This window comes from Aquarana catesbeiana, linkage group LG01 (genome assembly GCF_042186555.1).
Source record: "Aquarana catesbeiana isolate 2022-GZ linkage group LG01, ASM4218655v1, whole genome shotgun sequence".
NCBI lineage: Eukaryota > Metazoa > Chordata > Amphibia > Anura > Ranidae > Aquarana > Aquarana catesbeiana.
The window spans coordinates 766552572-766574536 of NC_133324.1; the positions used below are offsets into that span (position 1 = coordinate 766552572).

At 43.5% G+C, this 21965-nt stretch overlaps 1 protein-coding gene across 2 annotated transcripts in view; it reads right to left on the minus strand.

Moving 5' to 3' along the window:
* The window catches only part of LOC141113204 (probable ATP-dependent RNA helicase DDX60), a 477260-nt gene that overhangs the window by 293924 nt on the left and 161371 nt on the right, over positions 1-21965 (minus strand). For both annotated transcript variants that reach the window (XM_073606185.1, XM_073606175.1), the window contains exons 18-20: positions 16872-16991; positions 7208-7303; positions 6583-6698 (exon numbers count right to left, since the gene is read on the minus strand). In XM_073606185.1, coding sequence (XP_073462286.1) covers positions 6583-6698; positions 7208-7303; positions 16872-16991 — 332 coding nt within the window. The remainder of the gene's footprint in view (positions 1-6582; positions 6699-7207; positions 7304-16871; positions 16992-21965) is intronic.

Consider the following 21965-nt stretch of genomic DNA (forward strand, 5'->3'; position numbering starts at 1 on the left):
TGTTCGACCGTTCGTCGAATTTTGAACGCTATGGGCCGTTCGCGCCAAATTCGAGTGCTGCGTCACGGCCCAAAATTCACTGCGGCATCGCAGTGCATTGCTGGCTGATGATTGGCCAAGCATGCACTATGACCCGCATGCTTGGCCAATCACAGCGCCGTCTGTACAGAGAGCTGTAATTGGCCAAAGCCAGGGTGGCTTTGGCCAATTATGGCTCAGGGGGTTTAGTACACGCCCCACACTATATAAGGCCACCTGCGTGGCGGCCTTGTGTAGTGTGTTGCGACGGCGGCAGAGAGATAGACAGAGAGACAGTGTCATTTGATTTAAGTTAGAGTAGAGTAGGCAGGCAAGTCAGTTAGCTGCACTTACAGTGTATTGTGTATATATATATTCATCCTAGGTGTTGTATATTATATATATACATACACTGTATTCAGTTTAGCTAGATCCGTTCCTGTTATTCTCTTTCTACTGATAGGCAGGCAGGTGTTTTTACAGTATTTACAGCTACCTAAAGAAAATTGCTGGTGTTCTTCTGATCCTATTAGTCCTATTAGCTACAGTATTTACAGTTAGTGTAGTGCGTCCTCTGCACAGTGTGCACCTAAAGCTACCTGAAGAAAATTGGTGGTGTTCTTCTGATCCTATTAGTACCGCAGGCAGCTGCAATATTTACAGTTAGTGTAGTGCATCCTCTGCACAGTCTGCACCTAAAGCTACCTGAAGAAAGTTGGTGGTGTTCTTCTGATCCTATTAGTACCGCAGGCAGCTGCAGTATTTACAGTTAATGTAGTGCGTCCTCTGCACAGTCTGCACCTAAAGCTACCTGAAGGAAATTGGTGGTGTTCTTCTGATCCTATTAGTGCTGCAGGCAGCTGCAGTATTTACAGTTAGTGTACTGCGTCCTCTGCACAATGTGCACCTAAAGCTATCTGAAGACAATTGCTGTTGTTCTGATCCTATTAATACCACAGGCAGTCAGTTACAGTATTTACAGTTAGTGTACTGTGTCCTTTGCACAGTGTGCACCTAAAGCTACCTGATGAAAATTGGTGGTGTTCTTCTGATCCTATTAGTACTACAGGCAAGCAGCTGCAGTGTTTACAGTTAGTGTACTGCATCCTCTGCACAGTGTGCACCTAAAGCTGCCTGAAGACAATTGCTTTTGTTCTGATCCTATTATTACCACAGGCAGGCAGCTACAGTATTTACAGTTAGTGTACTGTGTCCTCTGCACAGTGTGCACCTAAAGCTACCTGAAGAAAATTGGTGTTCTTCTGATCCTATTAGTACCACAGGCAGGCAGCTGCAGTATTTACAGTTAGTGTACTGCCATATGCACCATAAAATACTAAACAACAGCTGCGCTGTGTACTGCATCCTCTGCACAGTGTGCACCTAAATCTACCTGAAGACAATTGCTGTTGTTCTGATCCTATTAATACCACAGGCAGGCAGCTACAGTATTTAGAGTTAGTGTACTGTGTCCTCTGCACAGTCTGCACCTAAAGCTACCTGAAGAAAATTGGTATTGTTCTTCTGATCCTATTAGTACCACAGGCAGGCAGCTGCAGTATTTACAGATACTGTACTGCGTCCTCTGCACAGTGTGCACCTAAAGCTACCTGAAGACAATTGCTTTTGTTCTGATCCTATTAATACCACAGGCAGGCAGCTACAGTATTTACAGTTAGTGTACTGAGTCCTTTGCACAATGTGCACCTAAAGCTACCTGAAGAAAATTGGTGGTGTTCTTCTGATCCTATTAGTACCACAGGCAGGCAGCTGCAGTATTTACAGTTAGTGTACTGCATCCTCTGCACAGTGTGCACCTAAAGCTACCTGAAGACAATTGCTGTTGTTCTGATCCTATTAATACCACAGACAGGCAGCTACAGTATTTACAGTTAGTGTACTGTGACCTATGCACAGTGTGCACCTAAAGCTACCTGAAGGAAATTGGTGGCGTTCTTCTGATTTTATTAGTACCACAGGCAGACAGCTACAGTATTTACAGTTAGTGTACTGTGTCCTCTGCACAGTGTGCACCTAAAGCTACCTGAAGAAAAATAGTGGTGTTCTTCTGATCCTATTAGTACCACAGGCAGGCAGCTGCAGTATTTACAGTTATTGTACTGCTTCCTCTGCACAGTGTGCACCTAAAGCTACCTGAAGACAATTGCTGGTGTTCTCATACTAATAATACTACAGGCAGGCAGTTGATTCTGCTAGCTGCAGTATCAGTATATATATACATCCCAGCTTTGTGCAGCTACATCTCACTGCAGGCCATTAGTATGTCTGGAAGGCCAACAAGGAGAGGCAGACAGTCACAAGCCAATAAAAGAGGGCAAGCAGGCTCTGTGTCTGGAGGCAACAGTGCTGGTCATGGAGACGGTGCATCCTCATGAGCACGTGGCCGTGGGACACGCTTTTCCTTTTTTTTCGCCAGCTGGCCGTGTTGAGCCGCAACATGCAAAAGACTTGGTAGTGTGGATGACCAAGCCATCCTCATCCTCCTCATCCTCTCTCACCCAGGCTCAGGGTACTTTGTCTGGCAAAGCAGCTGCCAACGCGGCCTCTTCCCTCGGCTCAGTGGCATCAGTCACTCCTTCCCTAGCCCTACCATGTCCTCCTGAGGAGTCCCCCGAACTGTTTGACCACAGTGTTGGGTACATGCTCCAGGAGGATGCCCAGCGTTTTGAAGGCTCCGATGATATTACCCAGCTAGAGGAAGGCAGTAACGTGAGCCCTAAGAGAGGGGGTGCCCAAGAAGGACAGCAATCTGGCAGTCATGTTCCCCCAGGTGCAGCATACTGCCAGCTTTGCTCCAGCGATGAGGAGGGAGGGGATGATGAGGTCACTGACTCCACGTGGGTGCCTGATAGGAGAGAGGAGGAGGAGGCACATCTCCAATGAGGCAGGATGCCCTCCAGGCGCCAGCTTAAGGGCAGCACACTGACTGCATCACACTGCAGAGCTCCGCATGTGCAGGGCGCTGCTGTCTCTGCGCGTTATTCCAAAAGTTCTTTGGTGTGGGCCTTTTTTGAGATGAGTGCATCAGATCCCACTGCTGCTATTTGCAACATATGTCTCAAGCGTATCTCGCACGGCCAAAACATCACCCGCTTGGGCACCACATGCTTGACCAGACTTTTTCTCACGGAAGGCAATTCCGGCTCTCTACCGGCATGTGGAAGGCAATGTCTTGGCCTTGCTGGACAGGGCGGTCAGGGATAAGGTGCATATTATCGCTGACTCATGGTCCAGCAGGCATGGACAGGGATGTTACCTATCTTTCACAGCGCACTGGGTGACTCTTCTGGCAGCTGGGAAGGATGCAGGACAGGGTGCAGTAGTGTTGAAGGTTGTTCCACCACCACACCTCCAAAATTCTACTAGTGGTGATTCTGCCACTCCTCTCTCCTCCACCCCCTCCTCTTCTTCTTCTTCCTTCATGGCCTCTTCCTGTGCTGATTTGTCCTCGAAACCAGTGGTGCTCCGTAGGCGTTGAAGGGGCTTCGCAAGCAAGCAGGCAAAAAGATGCCATGCGGTGCTTGAGCTGGTGTGCTTGGGGTACAGGAGCCACACTGGGGCAGAGATTCTGTCAGCTCTGCAGGGGCAGGTTCAGAGGTGGTTGACTCCATGCCAGCTTAAGGCAGGTATGGTGGTTTGCGACAATGGCACCAACCTCCTCTCCGCCCTCCGACAGGGACAACTGACCCATGTGCCCTGTTTGGCTCACGTCCTTAACTTGGTGGTGCAGTGGTTCTTGGGCAGGTACCCGGGCTTACAGGATGTCCTGAGGCAGGCCAGGAAAGTCTGTATGCATTTCCACAGGTCATATAATGCCAGTGCTCAGCTGGCTGACCTCCAAAAAGAATTTAACCTGCCCAAGAGCCGACTAATCTGTGACATGCCCACCAGGTCGAACTCAACGTTGGCCATGCTGCAGCGGCTGCACATGCAGCAGAGGGCCATCAATGAGTACCTATGCGACTATGGCACCAAGACAGGGTCAGGGGACCTTGGTTTTTTTCCCCACGCCAGTGGGCTATGATCAGGGATGCATGCACTGTCCTGTCACCATTTGAGGAGGCCACGAGTATGGTCAGCAGTGTCAGTGCATGCATCAGTGACACTGTCCCTCTTGTCCACCTGTTGAAGCACTATTCCACCTGTCGCTGCGTGGAATAATGGACAGGGCACTTGAGGCAGAACAGAGGGAGGAAGAGGAGGACTTCCTTACCTCTCAAGGCCCCCTTTATCCAGACAGTGTTCCTGCGTGCCCGCTGATCACACAGGAAGAGGAGGAGGATTGTGTCAGCGTGGAGGTGGAGTCTGGCACTCAGCATCAGCAGCAGTCTTCAAGGGATCATTTACAGCCCGAAGAAACCCATGGATTTGTACATGGCTGGGAGGAGGTGGCTGCGGATCATGTCGTCCTTAGTGACCCAGAGGACTCTGGACCGAATGCCTCAGCAAACCTACGCTGCATGGCCTCCCTGATCCTGCAAAGCCTGCGGAAGGATCCTCATATTCGTGGCATCAAGGGGAGGGATGATTACTGGCTGGCAACCCTCCTTGATCCACGTTACAAGGGTAAAGTTGCGGACCTTATCTTGCTGTCGCAGAGGGAGCAGAGGATGAAACATCTTCGGGAGGCCTTGCAGAAAGGTTTGTGCAACGCGTTTCCAGAGCCTGGGAGGTTACAATCTCCTGGTCCTCCTGGACAACGTGTTGCTGAGGCTTCGGGCAGTCACAGAAGGAGCGGTGGAGAAGGTGGCCGTCTGACCGATGCATTCAGATAATTTTTTAGTCCGCAGCCCCAAGATCTGATCAGTTGCAGCAACCATCGCCAGCGTCTGATTCACATGGTGCAGGATTACCTAGGGGCAAGATCAGACTTGGACACCTTTCCCACAGAAAATCCTCTGGGTTACTGGGTCTTGAGGATGGATCACTGGCCAGAGCTTGCACAGTATGCAATTGAGCTACTGACCTGTCCTGCATCCAGCGTTCTTTCGGAACGCACATTCAGTGCTGCTGGAGGCTTTGTAACTGATCACAGGGTGCTCCTGTCCACCGAATTGGTGGATCGGCTTGGATCACCAGCTACCAAGCACCTGATGCTGATGTAACTGATTTTTTTTTTTTAAATCCTCTTCCTCCTCAATTTTCATGCTGATAGCTTGTAAGAAATTTTTTGGTTCTGGGCACGGCCACCAGTGGCCAAGGCCCAATTTTTCTGCCCCTGTTTAACAGGGGCGTATAATTACAATTTTTGATGCAATACTTTGCAGCAGGGATCATTCCTGCACTCCAGCTATAGCATCTGTGAGGGGTTGCAGTGCTGTTGCAATTTTTCTGCCCCTGTTTAACAGGGGCGTGAAATTACAATTTTTGATGCAATACTTTGGAGCAGGGCTCATACCTGCGCTCCAACTAGAGTATCTGTGAGGGGTTGCAGTGTTGTGGCACCAGCACCAGTGCCCAAGTCCCAAATTTTCAGCCCCTGTTTAACAGGGGCGTATAATTACAATTTTTGATGCAATACTTTGCAGCAGGGCTCATTCCTGCGCTCCAACTATAGCATCTGTGAGGGGTTGCAGTGTTGTGGCACCAGTGCCTAAGGCCCAATTTTTCTGCCCCTGTTCAACAGGGACATGTAATTACAATTATTGATCTAATATTTCACAGCAGGGCCCATTCCTGCGCCCACCAAGAGTAACTGTAAGGGCTTACAGTGTTGTGGCAACACCACCACCACCAAAGGCCCAATTTTTCTGTCCATGTTCAACAGGTGCATGTAATTAAAATTCTTGATATAATATTTCACATCAGGGCCCGTTCCAGTGCCCACCAAGAGTTACTGTGAGGACTTACAGTGTTGTGGCACCAGCACCACGACCACCACCAAAGGCCCAATTTTTCTACCACTGTTCAACAATGGCATGTAATTTCAATTCTTGATCTAATATTTCACAGCAGGCTCCGTTCCTGCGCCCACCAAGCAGTTTTAAATGACTTTTATTCCTTTAAAAATTTCATTTTGTGCAGGGACTGTTCTAAGCACGGGAAACACGCGCCACTTAACAGGCATACTATAGACACCCCCTAGGTACGATATTTAAAGGAATATTTCACTTTTTTTTTTCACTTTAAGCATCATTAAAATCACTGCTCCCGAAAAAACGGCCGTTTTTAAAACTTTTTTTTGCATTGATACATGTCCCCTGGGGCAGGACCCGGGTCCCCAAACCCTTTTTAGGACAATAACTTGCATATTAGCCTTTAAAATTAGCACTTTTGATTTTGAACGTTCAAGTCCCATAGACTTTAATGGGGTTCTAAAGTTCGCGCAAACTTTCGGTCCGTTCGCAGGTTCTGGTGGAAACCGAACCGGGGGTGTTCGGCTCATCCCTAATCTTGAGATGTCTGTAAAGGTCTCTGGCACCATACAGAATATGATGTTATATAAACTTGTGAACATACAACATTAAGCTTCAGTGAGGCATGTGCACCAGGTACTTCCATAGACCACAGAGTTTGTATTTATAATAAACTGTATATACTCACTCAGTGAGGCGCTCTGGGTTGCTAATTGTGGCAGATAAAGCCAAGAATGGACAACGAATCATGACTAGTAGGTGCTCCCAAACTTCAGCTCCAAGCTCTCCTCCCAAGCAGTGTACCTTGCATTGTAAAAATATATTTTTCAGATTTAAAGAAATGTAAATCACAACACTTATAAACACAAACTTAAAATATTTTTTTTTTAAATCAATGGACAAATTCACTAAACAGCAACAGTTGCTCAACCATGTAAGACTGGTGAACCATTGACTGACTATCTCTTGTATGAGACTCTGCTCTACTTGTAGTGGCCCTGATACAGGCTGGGATTCTTTCACTGAAGGCTGTAGGCACACAACAGCTGTCACCTAGAGCAGCTCACTTTGTCTATGACTGTTTTTCTAAAGATGTGGGAAAAATAGTGTGGCTGGTAATTATAAAGGAAAAGACCCCTCTTTCACTTGGCTGCCTATAGGCACAGGTCCACTTTGCCTAATGGTAAATCCAGCCCTGTCTCATTTAGGTTTCATTCCAGAAAACTCTTATTTACTATTGTGTGACACACTACGCAATAACATTGTTTTTGTTCACCACATTCATTATTTATGTAATCTAGAATGCTACATACCTCATCAAATATTAAATATTTGATTTTTTTCACCCAATCCTGCCGATGAGGAGATAACAGAAGAATTTCCAAACATTGTGGAACTGTCACCAGTACCTGCATAAAAGCACATGTACAGAGTAACGATGCTATGCATATACTGTAAATGTTTTAAAAAATTACATTTGTTGTGATTTTACCCCTTTTCGAGGGCTCTCCTGACAGCAACACAAGACCTAAAGTGGCAGCTCATAAATAGGCTTTCATTGGTAGGTACAGGTAAAACAAACAGCCATCCTATTGGTTTATTTTGGTGTAGCGCCCACCACCTTTAGGTGGGTGCTATTAGTTTAGATTACCAGTGCCTTACTGTTTGTACAGGTCTGGAGGTTTGATTTGGGTTAGGGTGGAGTTGTAGGTTAGAGGGGAGAGTGACCACCTGTTTATCATCATCCTGGAAAACCCTCCCTGGAAAGGAGGCAGGTCAGGGCTTGAAGGACAGGCAGTGTGTATGGCCCAGGGCCAATGGTAATTTGTTTGGGGAGGGGCGGGTTCATACATGTACACTGGGGGTGACATGTTCCTGGGGTTGGTGTGGTAGGAGTGGAAAGGCAGCAAGATGTGACGTTAAGGATCAGGGCTGGAAGGCCTGGGGTTCAAAGACCCAGAGCTGGAAAGCCACGGAGCTTTGCCAGAAGGCATGGAGGTTCAGAGACTCCATAGCTGGAAGGTTTCATCAACCAAGAATCAAGAAGTGGCTGCAAACCGACCTGAGTAGACCGGGGGTTCCTGGACTTCCTTAAGCTGGTAAGGGAAGAAATGACCGGAGGTGAGAAGGCAGATGAGGCCTGGGACACCCAGCATTTCAGTAGTACCGCATGCTTTTCAGAGGGGCATGAGCCAGTTCATTAAGGGAAGATTCTAACTACTCGAGCAGCTTAAACAAGAGGCAACTTATAACCATTTGCATAATTCAAGAAACACTACTGCTGAATCAGGAATAAAAGTTATTGTTTGAACTGTTCAACTGTGTCTGTGATTACTACAGCGGGGTGGAAGAAGCGGGGGTTAAACCAGCATGTACTGTAATGAACTAACTAGCAGCTTCCAAGGGAGTAGTGCGCTACATTGGTAATACCTCCATTTCCATATGTGGCATTGGTAAATACAGTATAAGAACTGTTTTCTTATTACATATATTTGAATTTATTATTATTCTATTATTATTTAATACAGCCAGGTATGACTTTAAAGCTGAAATTTAGTTAAACGTATGTTTTGCTATGCAGCACCAGGGGCATAACTTACCTCTAATGAAGTCTGTCCCATGTCTGGCTGACCGCTGCATAGTGTAGAAATCTTCTCCCCAATGCCACCAGGTCCTCCCCACAACACCGATCTTCTGGTGCTGCTGGAGTTAACATTAGCTATTTTGCGTTAGAAAGAGTTGCGCTGCTCACCCGCGCCTTCCACTGGCCTTGTTCATTGATGGAACTTTTACAGTTCTTTTCCAGAATGCAGTGCATTCTGTGAATGGAGGAGGAGCAGATGAATGATGAGATCCATTTTCTCCAATCGAAGAACACTATGCACTCTGGGAAAGAACAGTATGGGTTATATGAATGGAGACTGTCAGAAGAGGAGGGTGAGCAGCACCCATCTTTCACACTTGCAGCACCAGAAGATCAGCACTGTAGGGAAGACCTGGTGGCATTTGGGAGAAGATTTCTATACTATACAGCAGCTAGTCAGACATGGGACACACTTCTTTAGAGGCAAGTTATGTCCCTGGTCCTGCATAGAAAAAAAAAACTTAAAGTGTTAATAAATCCAGGACCCTTCATTCACTATATCTGGTCTCCCACAGTACACAGAACATAGAAATGCAAATATAAACTGCTAAATACCTTTTCTCATTGGCAATTAGCGCAGTCTTGTGACTTCTATTAGTGTCCAGCAGAGCACTGGTTAAAGCTTGTAGGAGGAGTTTTTTTTTTTTTTACTCTGGCTGTCCTATGAGACTGCAGGACCCCTGACCCTCTGTGCTGATGGGAGAGTGAATGTGATCAGCACAGAGCCAAAGAAAAAAAACTTTCTAGCAATACACACCAGATTGAACATGTGCAGCTTGTCCCCAAGCTCTGTACTATTAGAAAATGATTAGGGGACAATGGAAGAAGGGGATGATCGGAGAAGACAGGATCAAACATCCTTTTTACACAATGTGTAGGATTAACCCCTCAGGCTCCACAGTGAGTATAACAAGCATGCTTTACTGCGTATACAGACTGATTTTATGGTTGTGGATTTAGTAACACTTTAACTAAACATTATTTTTTATTTTCAGCTAATAGCCAATGAAGGAAAACAGACCTTGTTCTACCCATCTAGGAATACAATGTGAAATAACATTTTAGGCCACAATTCACTATTTAGATAATATTTTGCAATGTAATCAATAAAAATATTTATTAAAAGCTATAAAGTTGCAGTTTTCAAATATGCAAGCTTTCAAAAAAATTACATTAAAATTCACTTATTTAAGGGGTTTTCGAAATTCTTATGCAATCCTAAACAATTTTTTCCAACTGCCCCCTGTCTTTTGACCTAAGCTAATAAGGCAAAGTTGTGTAATACTTACCTATCAGTTAGCCAAAGTTCCCTTCATCTACTGGAACATAGAACCGTGGTAGTAGTAAGCATGGTAGCTTTCCAAGCATTAGATTTGTATTCAGGCAAATCCATTCAAGGTGTTACATTCAGGTAGAACCAGCAAATGACAGCAATCACATGTCCTGTCACCAAGGGTGTGTGTGGGTGTTAGCAGTTGAAAGGAGCCCAGAACTGCTGTTAGATTAAGTATTATAGTAAATTAGGAGAAAGAGATTTAAAATAGGGTATGATTATATTGGGGTTTATAAATGGTTTAAAGGTTTCTTTCACAAAAAAGTTTCTATTAACTTTTTTTAAATGATAGTGTTTTATAGCAGTTTGAGATATAAATATACTTTCTTGGATTTTAAAAGATAAATTACTGCACTATTATTATCAAAAATGTTTCCCACTTTTAGTGTGTGTAAGATGTAGAAAGCCTCTGTACTTACAGACTGCTGTCTAATAGGTTTCCTGTCAAGAACTTCTTTTGATTAGCTCTTTTATTGTGCTTCTTACCAGCTCTGCAGCCACCTGCTATTGGCAGAGCTGCACTAATAGAATGGATGGCTACTACTCAGGGCCTCTTACTAGCTGTACCTCAGGACTGCATGAGGCTTGCCACATCCTTCTCTCCTTCCCAGGGTCATTAGGACTCACTCATAAGGCTCTGGCTTGCCTTAAGCTATCTGTATCCAGCTCACAACTCCTTGCATGTAGTTCCTGAGACCGGATCACTGCAGTTCAACGCTGGCTTTAGTAAACTTCTCCCAAGTTCTCCAGGGGGATAGTCTCACTTCAGGGAACACCTGGCCAGGCCTAGAAGGCCTTTTGTAACCCTCTCTAGCGTCCATCACCATAAGAGACAGGATGACTGCAGCTGGCTCTTCTGAGTGCAGGGCCACCACACCTTGTCCTACAGCCCTGTCCAGGGCCACCACTTAGCTGACTACATCCACATGCTGGTGGGGTCTCTGGCTTCCACGCCCATACTGCACGAAGGCTCCTCCTAACCTGGCTTAAATATAGGCACTGACTCACCCATGACATCACTACAGGAGGGCTCTTGCTAAAAGGGACCTAGCACCTGAGTGGTTTATACACTAATGGTTTTAGGGGCAGGGGGGAGAAACATCTATGACCACCAATGTTTTTCAGGGGAGGGAGACACCACTGACCAGCAATGCTTCTAAGAGGGGTTGGGGGGAAACACCACTAACCAACAATGCATTTCAAGGGTAGGAGAAACAACACTAATCATCAATGGTTTTCAAAATGGGGAGGGGGGGGAACATATCATTGACCACCAATGTTTTTCAAGTGGAAGGAGGAGAAACACAACTGACCACCAATGCTTTTCTACCGGGGGGGGGGGCTGGATGCCACTGGCCATCAATGCTTTTTTGGGGAGAGGGGGGAACACCACTGCCCACCTGTGCAATTTAAGTGGGGAAGGAAACACCACTGACTATCAGTGCTTTTTGGGGGAGGGCACCACTGACCACCTATTTTTTTTTAAGTGAGGGGGGAAAAACAACCTCCACAACCACCCGAAACGTGAGCTCTACACCTATTCACATACTGCTGGGAGCAGAGATCTCCTGTCAGATAGCATAAGCATAGTTCTGGCAGTGATGTTACTGTACAAGCAGTGGCACAGGACACAGAGCAACAGCAAGAAACAGGAAAGTGTACTTTGTGTCTCCCACTGAACACCACTGATATGCTTTTTCAGGGGGAGGGAGGAAAAATACCAAACTAATGCTTTTCAGGGCTGGAGGTAGAAAAAATAATACTGGTCAGCAGTGCTTTTTGAGGGAAGGGAATTACCACAAATCAGCAATGTTTTTCAGAAGGCAAGGATGATAAATATCATTGACCAGCAATGCTTTTCATGCGGGGAGAAATACCATTGACCACCCATGTTTTTCAGGGGCAGGGGGGAAAAACACCTCTGACTACCAATGCTTTTCAAGGGGAGGGAAAACAACATGACCAACCACGTCTGTCATTTTCTCTTCCCATCCATGGAGGGTTATCCTAAGCAAAGCTGACCTTGGATAAAGTCATCTAGGGGACTTTACTCCCCACAAAGCGCAAGTGACCACTCTGGCGATAGGTGGTCAACGTTTAGGGGTGAATGTACATCCATGTGGGGCACCTCTGTCTGAACACTGAATATCGGAGCACCTATCATTTATTTATGCACAAGCACCTTACTTCACCAGTGGGACATTTATATTGAATAACATGTTTGATTAACTTATTCATGTTTAATATGTTTGAATCTTGTACTTGCTAAGCGCGGTGTCCTACCATTTCATTGCTTAGTGAAGCTAGTCAGCCCACATTTACACTGCTGCTGGCAATTGTTTGTTTACAGATTTAATTTCTTTGGCACAAGGTTCTTTTGTTTAAATGCCTGTGAAGGGATAGAGGGAATTTTATTCCCACTAAACATTAGTGTCTTGGGAGAGGTGATTCTTCCTCCCACTGATGCAGATGCTGCAAAGGGGAATTGTTCCTCCCACTGACATTGGTGTCCGTTTATGAAGCAGTGATCAGCGGTGATCCCGAGGATCACCGCTGATCACAGTCCATAAACAGTTTATGAAACAGTGATAATCGGGGGAGAACATGTTTGAACTTGTTCTCCCGCCGATTATCTCTACACGCAGAGAATTCTCATGAATGACACAGTAAGGGCCAGTTTATGAAGCAGTGATCTCACCGCTTCACTGGCGATCTGAGTGAGAATTCACACTCCCAGGTTCACCAGCTCAGAGGTGGTGAATCGGGGAGTGAAGAGGAAATCTGGGGGGATCTGAGGGGGAAGGAGGAAGATTTTTAACTTCCTTATGCCTCGTTCAGACCCCCCAACACTGTAAGCATGTCCCCCTGTCATATTTATGTGTATACATATATATACATATATACATATAATGTGTATATGTATATATATATAATGTGTGTGTATATACATGTATATATAATGTGTGTGTGTGTATACATATGTATATAATGTAGGGGGACTCATTATTTTATTAACATTAATCGTCCGTGTATTGAGCAGTGATAATTTATCACCGCTTAATAAACTGACATCTCTGTATTTCTGGTGCTGTAATCTCGTAAAGTCTCACGAGATTCCAGTATCAGGGGCCGTTCTCCACTGTTTGAAGCATTTGTAGATCTCTTCACTCCTCCAAAGGTGAAGCGATCTACAAAGCTTCATAAACAGGCACACAGAGGAGAAAGATCTTCACTGTGAATGCCGGAGAACGAAGCAGTGAATAGATTTCACTGCTTCATAAACGGACACCATTGTCAATGAGGAATTCCTTCAGTCACTGGTCATAGTCTTCTTTTTTTCCTCTTACTAACCACCAAGGCTTTTGCATTTTTTTTACTCCCACTGACTGCTGACACCAGGAACTGTTTGCCTCCAACTGACCAGCAGGCAGGACTATGGTACAGACTCCTGACCTTTGCATCTTTTATTATGTGCGGTGTTCCATGCCTGATCTCTGCATTCTAATGCCCTGCACACATGGTCGGAATTTCCGACGGAAAATGTGCGATCGGAGCTTGTTGTTGGAAATTCCGACCATGTGTGGGCTCCATCTGACTTTTTCCATTGGAATTTCCGACACACAAAGTTTGAGAGCAGGCTATAAAATTTTCCGACAACTAAATACGATCGTTCAAATTCTGATCGTTTGTACACAAATCCGACGCACAAAGTGCCACGCATGCTCAGAATAAATTAAGAGACGAAAGCTATTGGCTAGTGCCCTGTTTATAGTCCCGACGTACGTGTTTTACGTCACTGTGTTCAGAACGATCGGATTTTCCGACAACTTTGTGCGACCGTGTGTATGCAAGACAAGTTTGAGCCAACATCCCTCGGAAAAAAACTATGGATTTTGTTGTCGGAATGTCCGATCAATGTCCAATCGTGTGTACAGGGCATAAGAGCTTTGTTGTGTATTACATACTCTGGACTGCTGCACTGTATACACTGTGATTCATGTTATTATCGTTTTGACCACTGAACTGTGCATTATATAGGTTGTTATTGTTTTAATGGTTGCTGTTTGCTGTGTATTCCCCGACTATTTTAATTAAGTTCTTCGTTAAGGTAGGGGCAGACAAAATGTTAGCTGTCCATCTATAGTGCAAATTTCAATTTTAAAAAAACGATCCTTTGGGACAGAGTTTGAGTATCGGTAAGACTCTCATTTATGCCACTGTAATTAACCACTTCAGCTCCGGAAAAGATTTACTCCCCTATCCGGCCAAGCCTTTTTTTGCGATACGGCACTACGTTACTTTAGCTAACAACTGCGTGGTCATGCAACACTGTACCCAAATAAAATTTGTGTCTTTTTTTCCCACAAATAGAGCTTTCTTTTGGTGCTTTTTGATTACCTCTTCGTTTTTTATTTTTTGCACAAAAAACGACTGACAATTTAGAAAAAATATATATTTAATATATTATTTAATATTTATTTATTAAAATATGTATTTAATATTTTTTCATTTCTGTTATAAAGTATATCCAACAAAAAAATCTAAAAAATCAAATTTATTCATCAATTTTGGCCAAAATGTATTCTGCTACGTATTTTTGGTAAAAAAAATCCCAAGTGTACATTGATTGGTTTGCGCAAAAGTTATAGTGTCTACAAACTATGGGATATATTTATGGAATTTTTATCTATATTTTTTTACTAGTAATGGCGGCGATCAGCGACTTATAGCGAGACTGAGATATTGCGGCGGACAAATTGGACACTAACTGACACTTCTGACACTTTTTGGGGACCAGTGACACTAATACAGTGATCAGTGCTAAAAATATGCACTGTCACTGTACTACGACACTGTCTGGAAAGGGGTTAACATAAGGGGCGGTCAAAGGATTAACTGTGTGCCTAGCTAGTGTTTAAGTGTAGTGTGGGAGGTGATTTTACTAGGGGAAGGTATGGATCAATGTCCCTGCTTTGCAGGAACACAGGATCCATGCCTTCCCTACTGACAGAAGGGCAATCTGCCTTGCTTACCGTTCTGCCTGTGTACTGAATGATCAGCAGGTGCCAGGGGACATCGAGTCCGCAGGACCCGCTGTGTAGAATCGCAGCAGAAGCGAGCCACCAGTGATGCGCACTCGTGCCTGCTACCCGGAAGTGCAGGATCATGTATATATATATGTGATCCTGCGCAGCGCGGCCACCCTGTAGCAGTAAAACTGCTATAGGGTGGTCGGCAACTGATTAAGCAGTATTTTGTAAGTACAAGGACTGCAGTATTAGTGTTTGGTAATACGAAAATAGACTCAGACTCTATAAAGTCACACACTATATTTAACCAATTCATTTAAGCAGTAATTTTTCACCACAACATTCTGAACGTGCCGCAGGTGTTAATCACCAAAGAGGGCCAAATGAAGAGGTGTTCAATTTTTCTCTCAAAAGTAGTAAACTTCTTTAACATTAATTCACTAAATTAATGTGTGCATTTTAAACAAATATTCTTATTATTTTAGGTGCTGACAATATGACAAATTCAACTTGTGTTTGGTTCTTTGATATTGTTCCATTTTTTGTTGTATCAAAGTGGACTATGATCACTTCTCTTCGCTTTAAAGAGTAACTCCCCTCTAGGTGATCTATGTACATTGCAAGGATTTTAACAAACTTTGTTGCAGTTTCCTATCTTTTATTATTCTGAAGAAATCCCTGTGTGTTTGTCTGTGTCTATGTGAAAAGTGGATCTAATGGAAGCAATTTCATAATTATCAAACAGCTACACCTGCAGGGCTCTATTGAGGAAAACTGCAGGGTCTGCATTCCTTTATACGTGATTTCCTATTGGGAGTATCTCACCAAAAATGACATTTTTGTTGCAGAGGATGCCTGAAATTTGACATGTATCTTAGTGCAGACTTCTGGGAAGATCAGTGAGTCAATCACACAAGAAGGAATTATGTTTCTGGGGGGTGTTCTGTACACATTCTGTGTATAGAACACCTCCATGTAGCCATTTTGCATCGCAGGTTACAGAAATTTACAGAGCTGCTTGAAAAGGAAAGGTAATTTCTATTAACAATCAATTACAATATGACTTGAGTCGCAATTGTACAGTATATGCTATATTATTATTTTTTTATTTGCTATTTTTTTCCCCACAAAAGTGGAGTTACCCTTTAATTGTATGCATGATAAAACTTGCTTTCCTTTAGTTGTAGCTAGAGTGAGGAAACATTAAAAGTCCTTATCAGGTTAAGGCTTGCTGTATGTGTCCTCCTGGGTAGATTTCTCTTTACTTCCTTTTCTTTAGACACAACAGGAAATAAGAGAAAATCTCCCTAAAATGAGAAAAATCCCATCTAAAGGCTCGTACACACTATAAGAAAATCCGGTGAACATTTTCGTCCGAGGAACAATAAAGTGTACACAACTTTCAACAGGCTATTCTGACCTTCTGAACAAAAATTTCCAAAGAAACAAACTTTTTTCTCATATGGGAATGTCTGTTTTTGTACGATTTTCGTATATGAAAAAAAATAAGAAACAAAAGACTGTGTGATCAGAAACAATACACAGCAACATAAAAAAGCTTTTGTCATACAAGAAATTGCGTACAATATTTCCTTACTCGGTTCTAATTTGCTGTGAAACAACAAGGAAAATCAGGCAATCTTTCGCCCGATTTTCTTATAGTGTGTACCCCACTTTGGACAGTTGTCACATAAATAGGTGCCCCATTGGAAGATTTACCCTCACCTCTTGTTCTGATAAAAACTCTAAAGTTTTGAATTTCCCATCGCTTTCTGTCTTGGTGACACCAGGACAGATAAATGGGTGAATCTCCTTAGCAGGAACACAGACACCAATACAAACATGATAGAGGCCCTAAACCTTCCCCATTCCATCCACAGGGAAGGAAAACAAGTTTTGCCCTATATTTAAAATTAAAAATCTGTTCATTTTTGTTAAAACAATTGTAAGCGGGAATGGATGATACACACCTGACAATTTAATGCATCAGTGCGATAATCCCTTGTGAAAACTCCACACAATGCCATACCATTTGGTAGATCTTTGTTGAACATACTTGTTACAGTGGCTACAACCTGGTTTACGAGAGCCTGTTATACAGAAAGGAACAGTTATATAGGATATTGCAACCTCTGGTCTAAAGATACAAGGCATAAACAAGAAGATCTATATCCATGTAAATGCACAAGAGTGGAATATGACTAGCAGAATGTTAATGTTTATACTGCACTGGATTCTAAATCTGGTCATAGACAGTTACATTTTTCCACCATTTCCACCATGGGACATTGTATTCTAAAAGCAGGATGCAGCACCATACGGAAACACTGATCAGTGACTGCAGCTGCTTGTAAGCGGTGTCTCCTCTCTGACTACGCCATTTTGTGGGCAGGGTCTACTTGTCCTGCATGTGGGATACCTTTTGTGCTGAGCCCGCTCATCAACGCCCGAGACCAGGCAGAGACGGTGGTCATATGAAAAATCTAATATTAAACCAGTTCACCGACTTAGAGATGATCCTTTACTGTGTGCAGTAAAAAATACAGAGTGACTCTGGAAAGCAACTTGTCCCAAGTCACTAAAATCTGTAACTTGTATGTTTGCATTAGGAGGGATGCTCTGAGCCTTCACCCACGCCACCAGTCTACTGTTATCTCACTCTCAGTAACAGAATGGGATTCCACCGAGCACATAGCGCAGACCTCATGTGTGCTCTCACACAACTCTTTCACTTCACGTACCTGGTGACCAGGCCATGGATCTTCGTAACACGAGTTCAGGTCCGGTTGCTATTATATACCAACCGCTGAGAAGGAAGCCAGAACATTGACCCCCCTCGCTACTGAAGGACCTGTCACTCTAACCAGGTACCTTGCTTAAAGTGGAACTTTGGTCAGAAAATTAAGCCCTGCTAGATCACTTCAGGCTGGCTCCTTTTGCAGATATGTAAAACATTCAAAATAAGTGTCTGTACTGTTTAACCACTTGCCCTCAGGAAGATTTTTCCCCCCTTCATGACCAGGCCATTTTTTTGCAATACGGCACTGCGCTATTTTAACTGACAATTGCGCGACCATGCAACGATGTACCCAAATGAAATGTATGTTCTTTTTTCCCCACAAATAGAGCTTTCATTTGGTGGTATTTGATCACCTCTGCGGTTTTTATTTTTTGCACTATAAACAAAAAAAGACAGAGAATTTAGAAAAAAAAAAACTGTATTTTTTACTTTCTGTTATAAAACATATCCAATAAAAAAATGGAGAAAATAAAATGTCTTCATCAATTTAGGCCAAGAGGTATTCTGCTACATATTTTTGGTAAGAAAAAATCCCAATAAGTGTATATTGATTTGTTTGTGCAAAAGTTATAGCGTCTACAAACTGAGATATTTTTATTTTTATTTAAAAAAAATAATTATTGACTATTAATGGCGGCGATTAGCAACTTATAGTGAGACTGCGATATTGCGGTGGACAGTCATACACTAACTGACACTTATTGGGGACCAGTGACACTAATATAGTGATCATATACAGTCAGGCCCATAAATATTGGGACATCGACACAATTCTAATCTTTTTGGCTCTATACACCACCACAGTGGATTTGAAATGAAACAAACCAGATGTGCTTTTACCTGAGACTTTCAGCTTTAATTTGAGGGTATTTACATACAAATCAGGTGAACGGTGTAGGAATTACAACAGTTTGTATATGTGCCTCCCACTTTTTAAGGGACCAAAAGTAATAGGACAATTGGCTGCTCAGCTGTTCCATGGCCAGGGTGTGTTATTCCCTCATTATCCCATTTACAAGGAGCAGATAAAAGATCCAGAGTTCATTTCAAGTGTGCTATTTGCATTTGGAATCTGTTGCTGTCAACTCTCAATATGAGATCCAAAGAGCTGTCACTATCAGTGAAGCAAGCCATCATTAGGCTGGAAAAACAAAACAAACCCATCAGAGAGATAGCAAAAACATTCGGTGTGGCCAAGTCAACTGTTTGGAACATCCTTAAAAAGAAAGAATGCACTGGTGAGCTCAGCAACACCAAATTACCCGGAAGACCACGGAAAACAACTGTGGTGGATGATCAAAGAATTTTTTCCCTGGTGAAGAAAACACCCTTCACAACAGTTGGCCAGATCAAGAACACTCTCCAGGAGGTAGGTGTATGTGTGTCAAAGTCAACAATCAAGAGAAGACTTCACCAGAGTGAATACAGAGGGTTCACCACAAGATGTAAACCATTGGTGAGCCTCAAAAACAGAAAGGCCAGATTAGAGTTTGCCAAACAACATCTAAATAAGCCTTCACAGTTCTGGAACAACATCCTATGGACAGATGAGACCAAGATCTACTTGTACCACAGTGATGGGAAGAGAAGAGTATGGAGAAGGAAAGGAACTGCTCATGATCCAAAGCATACCACCTCATCAGTGAAGCATGGTGGTGGTAGTGTCATGGCGTGGGCATGTAGGGCTGCCAATGGAACTGGTTCTCTTGTATTTATTGATGATGTGACTGCTGACAAAAGCAGCAGGATGAGTTCTGAAGTGTTTCGGGCAATATTATCTGCTCATATTCAGCAAAATGCTTCAGAACTCATTGGACAGGGCTTCACAGTGCAGATGGACAATGACCCGAAGCATACTGCGAAAGCAACCAAAGAGTTTTTTTAAGAGAAAGAAGTGGAATGTTATGCAATGGCCAACTCAATCACCTGACCTGAATCTGATTGAGCATGCATTTCACTTGCTGAAGACAAAACTGAAGGTAAAATGCCCCAAGAACAAGCAGGAACTGAAGACAGTTGCAGTAGAGGCCTGGCAGAGCATCACCAGGGATGAAACCCAGCGTCTGGTGATGTCTATGCGTTCCAGACTTCAGGCTGTAATTGACTGCAAAGGATTTGCAACCAAGTATTAAAAAGTGAAAGTTTGATGGATGATTGTTAATTTGTCCCATTACTTTTGGTCCCTTAAAAAGTGGGAGGCACATATACAAACTGTTGTAATTCTTACACCGTTCACCTGATTTGGATGTAAATACCCTCAAATTAAAGCTGAAAGTCTGCAGTTAAAGCACATCTTGTTCCTTTCATTTCAAATCCATTGTGGTGGTGTATAGAGCCAAAAGGATTAGAATTGTGTCGATGTCCCAATATTTATGGACCTGACAGTATAACCACAGTTCATTGCCCATAGGACTTTTACGAGTCACACCCCAAAAGGTATACAATATACAAAAGAATTTATTATGCAAAAATAGAAATTTTACATACATTTAAAAACATATTGCCATATATAATGACCAACAATAGGAGTAAATAGGTGAACATCATTGGGACAATTAAAGTTGGTTGTGTCAGTATAATTTGGGACTGAGTTACACCTTCATCCCATGTATACCAGATCATTTAACTGTGTGCTTAGCTTGTGTTTTTGTGTACTATGGGAGGTGCTTTCACTAGGGGAAGACATGGATCCTTGTCCCTGCTTTGCAGGAACACATAATCCATGGCTTCCCTAATGACAGAACGGCGATCTGCCTTGTTTACATAGGCAGACCTCCATTCTCCCTCAGTACTGAAGGATCAGCGGGTGCCGGCAGACATCAAGTCTGCAGTACCCGCCGCTCAGCTCCCACTGTGTATAATCCCAGCGGGAGCAGGTCGCTAGTGGCGCACATGCACGCCCCAGACCTGGAAGAGCAGAATCACATACTAGGTATGTGATCCTGCGCAGCAGTGCCACTTTGCCGCCAAATATGTAAGTTATAAGGTCAGCATGTGATTAAGATTCACTGGTACACTGTCTCACCCTGCTCTGCACATGCTCAACTGCAGGCATCACTCCAGTACAACCACTTGAAGTCAAATGATGTACAGGTACGTGATTTAGCAGCAAGTGGTTAGAGTGGAATTAAACCCTCCTATCCTTTACAGCCTAGGAAGCTGCTTTTGTTTGATCTGCAACTGCCATTTGATGGTTTGACAGTTTGGCTGTGGACACAAGCAAATGTGACAATTATCAATCCCGGCATTCCAGGAATGTAATGAACAGGAATAGATTCTGGACAGCCGCACTCTTAAAAATAGCCTTGTTTATTTGGAAAGATTCACATCAAAATCGAAGGTAACAACAGACAAAAGAGAGCTGACATTTCGCACTAACATTAGTGCTTAATCATAGCTTCCAGGAATGTAACTGTTTATTGAAACCGTTAAATTGATGGGTTTAATTCTGCTTTATGATTTACTTCTGCTCAGGGGCTCTGTGCTTCAGCAAAATTTGAGCCTCCAGCAAGAAGAAACAGGAGCAATGCTGGGGACAAATACAGCACACACTCATTTTGGTAGCATAATTATTAATGTGAAATGCATGTTCCTTGCTAAAGAATATTATTTTTTATCAAGTTGTTATGGGTAAAGTTCCTCTTTAACAACTGGTTGCTTAGTGTCTTGAATTGTGCTTGGTTACCCTTGGCAACTGCATTACTCTTCCTTGTCTTGCTGGGTTAGCCCTTTTTGTAACAGTGTTCCTTCATACCCTGTTGTGCTTTACAGGTTCTTTGAAATATGCCAGAACCAATAGGCACCCCTTTGAGCAACTTCAGACTAGGCTCATAAAGGGTAATATAACTTTACTAAACATGATGCAGCATACAGGTCAATTTGAACAACGTTCTGTCCCTAATCCTAACTAAGATAATTTAGTGGCCCAGGCAAACCTCCATGAGGTGAGAGTGCATTATGGCATTGTCCAAGGCTTGGATGTCCTCCACAATTCCCGGTTCCTTCAGCAACGCTATGAAAAGCCTACAACACTGCAACCCACCGGTACACGCGTTCTCATTCCCGCTCCAGTTTTCCCCCCTGGCCTACTCTGTCCCCTCTTTTATATCACAGGTGGGTCAGCCAGGACCAAAAGCCCGGACTGAGCTGAACACAATTAACCCTTTCCCTAGCTTAGACCGGATGCTGGCTAACTAAGCTACACACCTTTTCAACCTGCCTACATGCTGATCGAAAAAAGCTTTGCATCTTGTCCATTCAATGA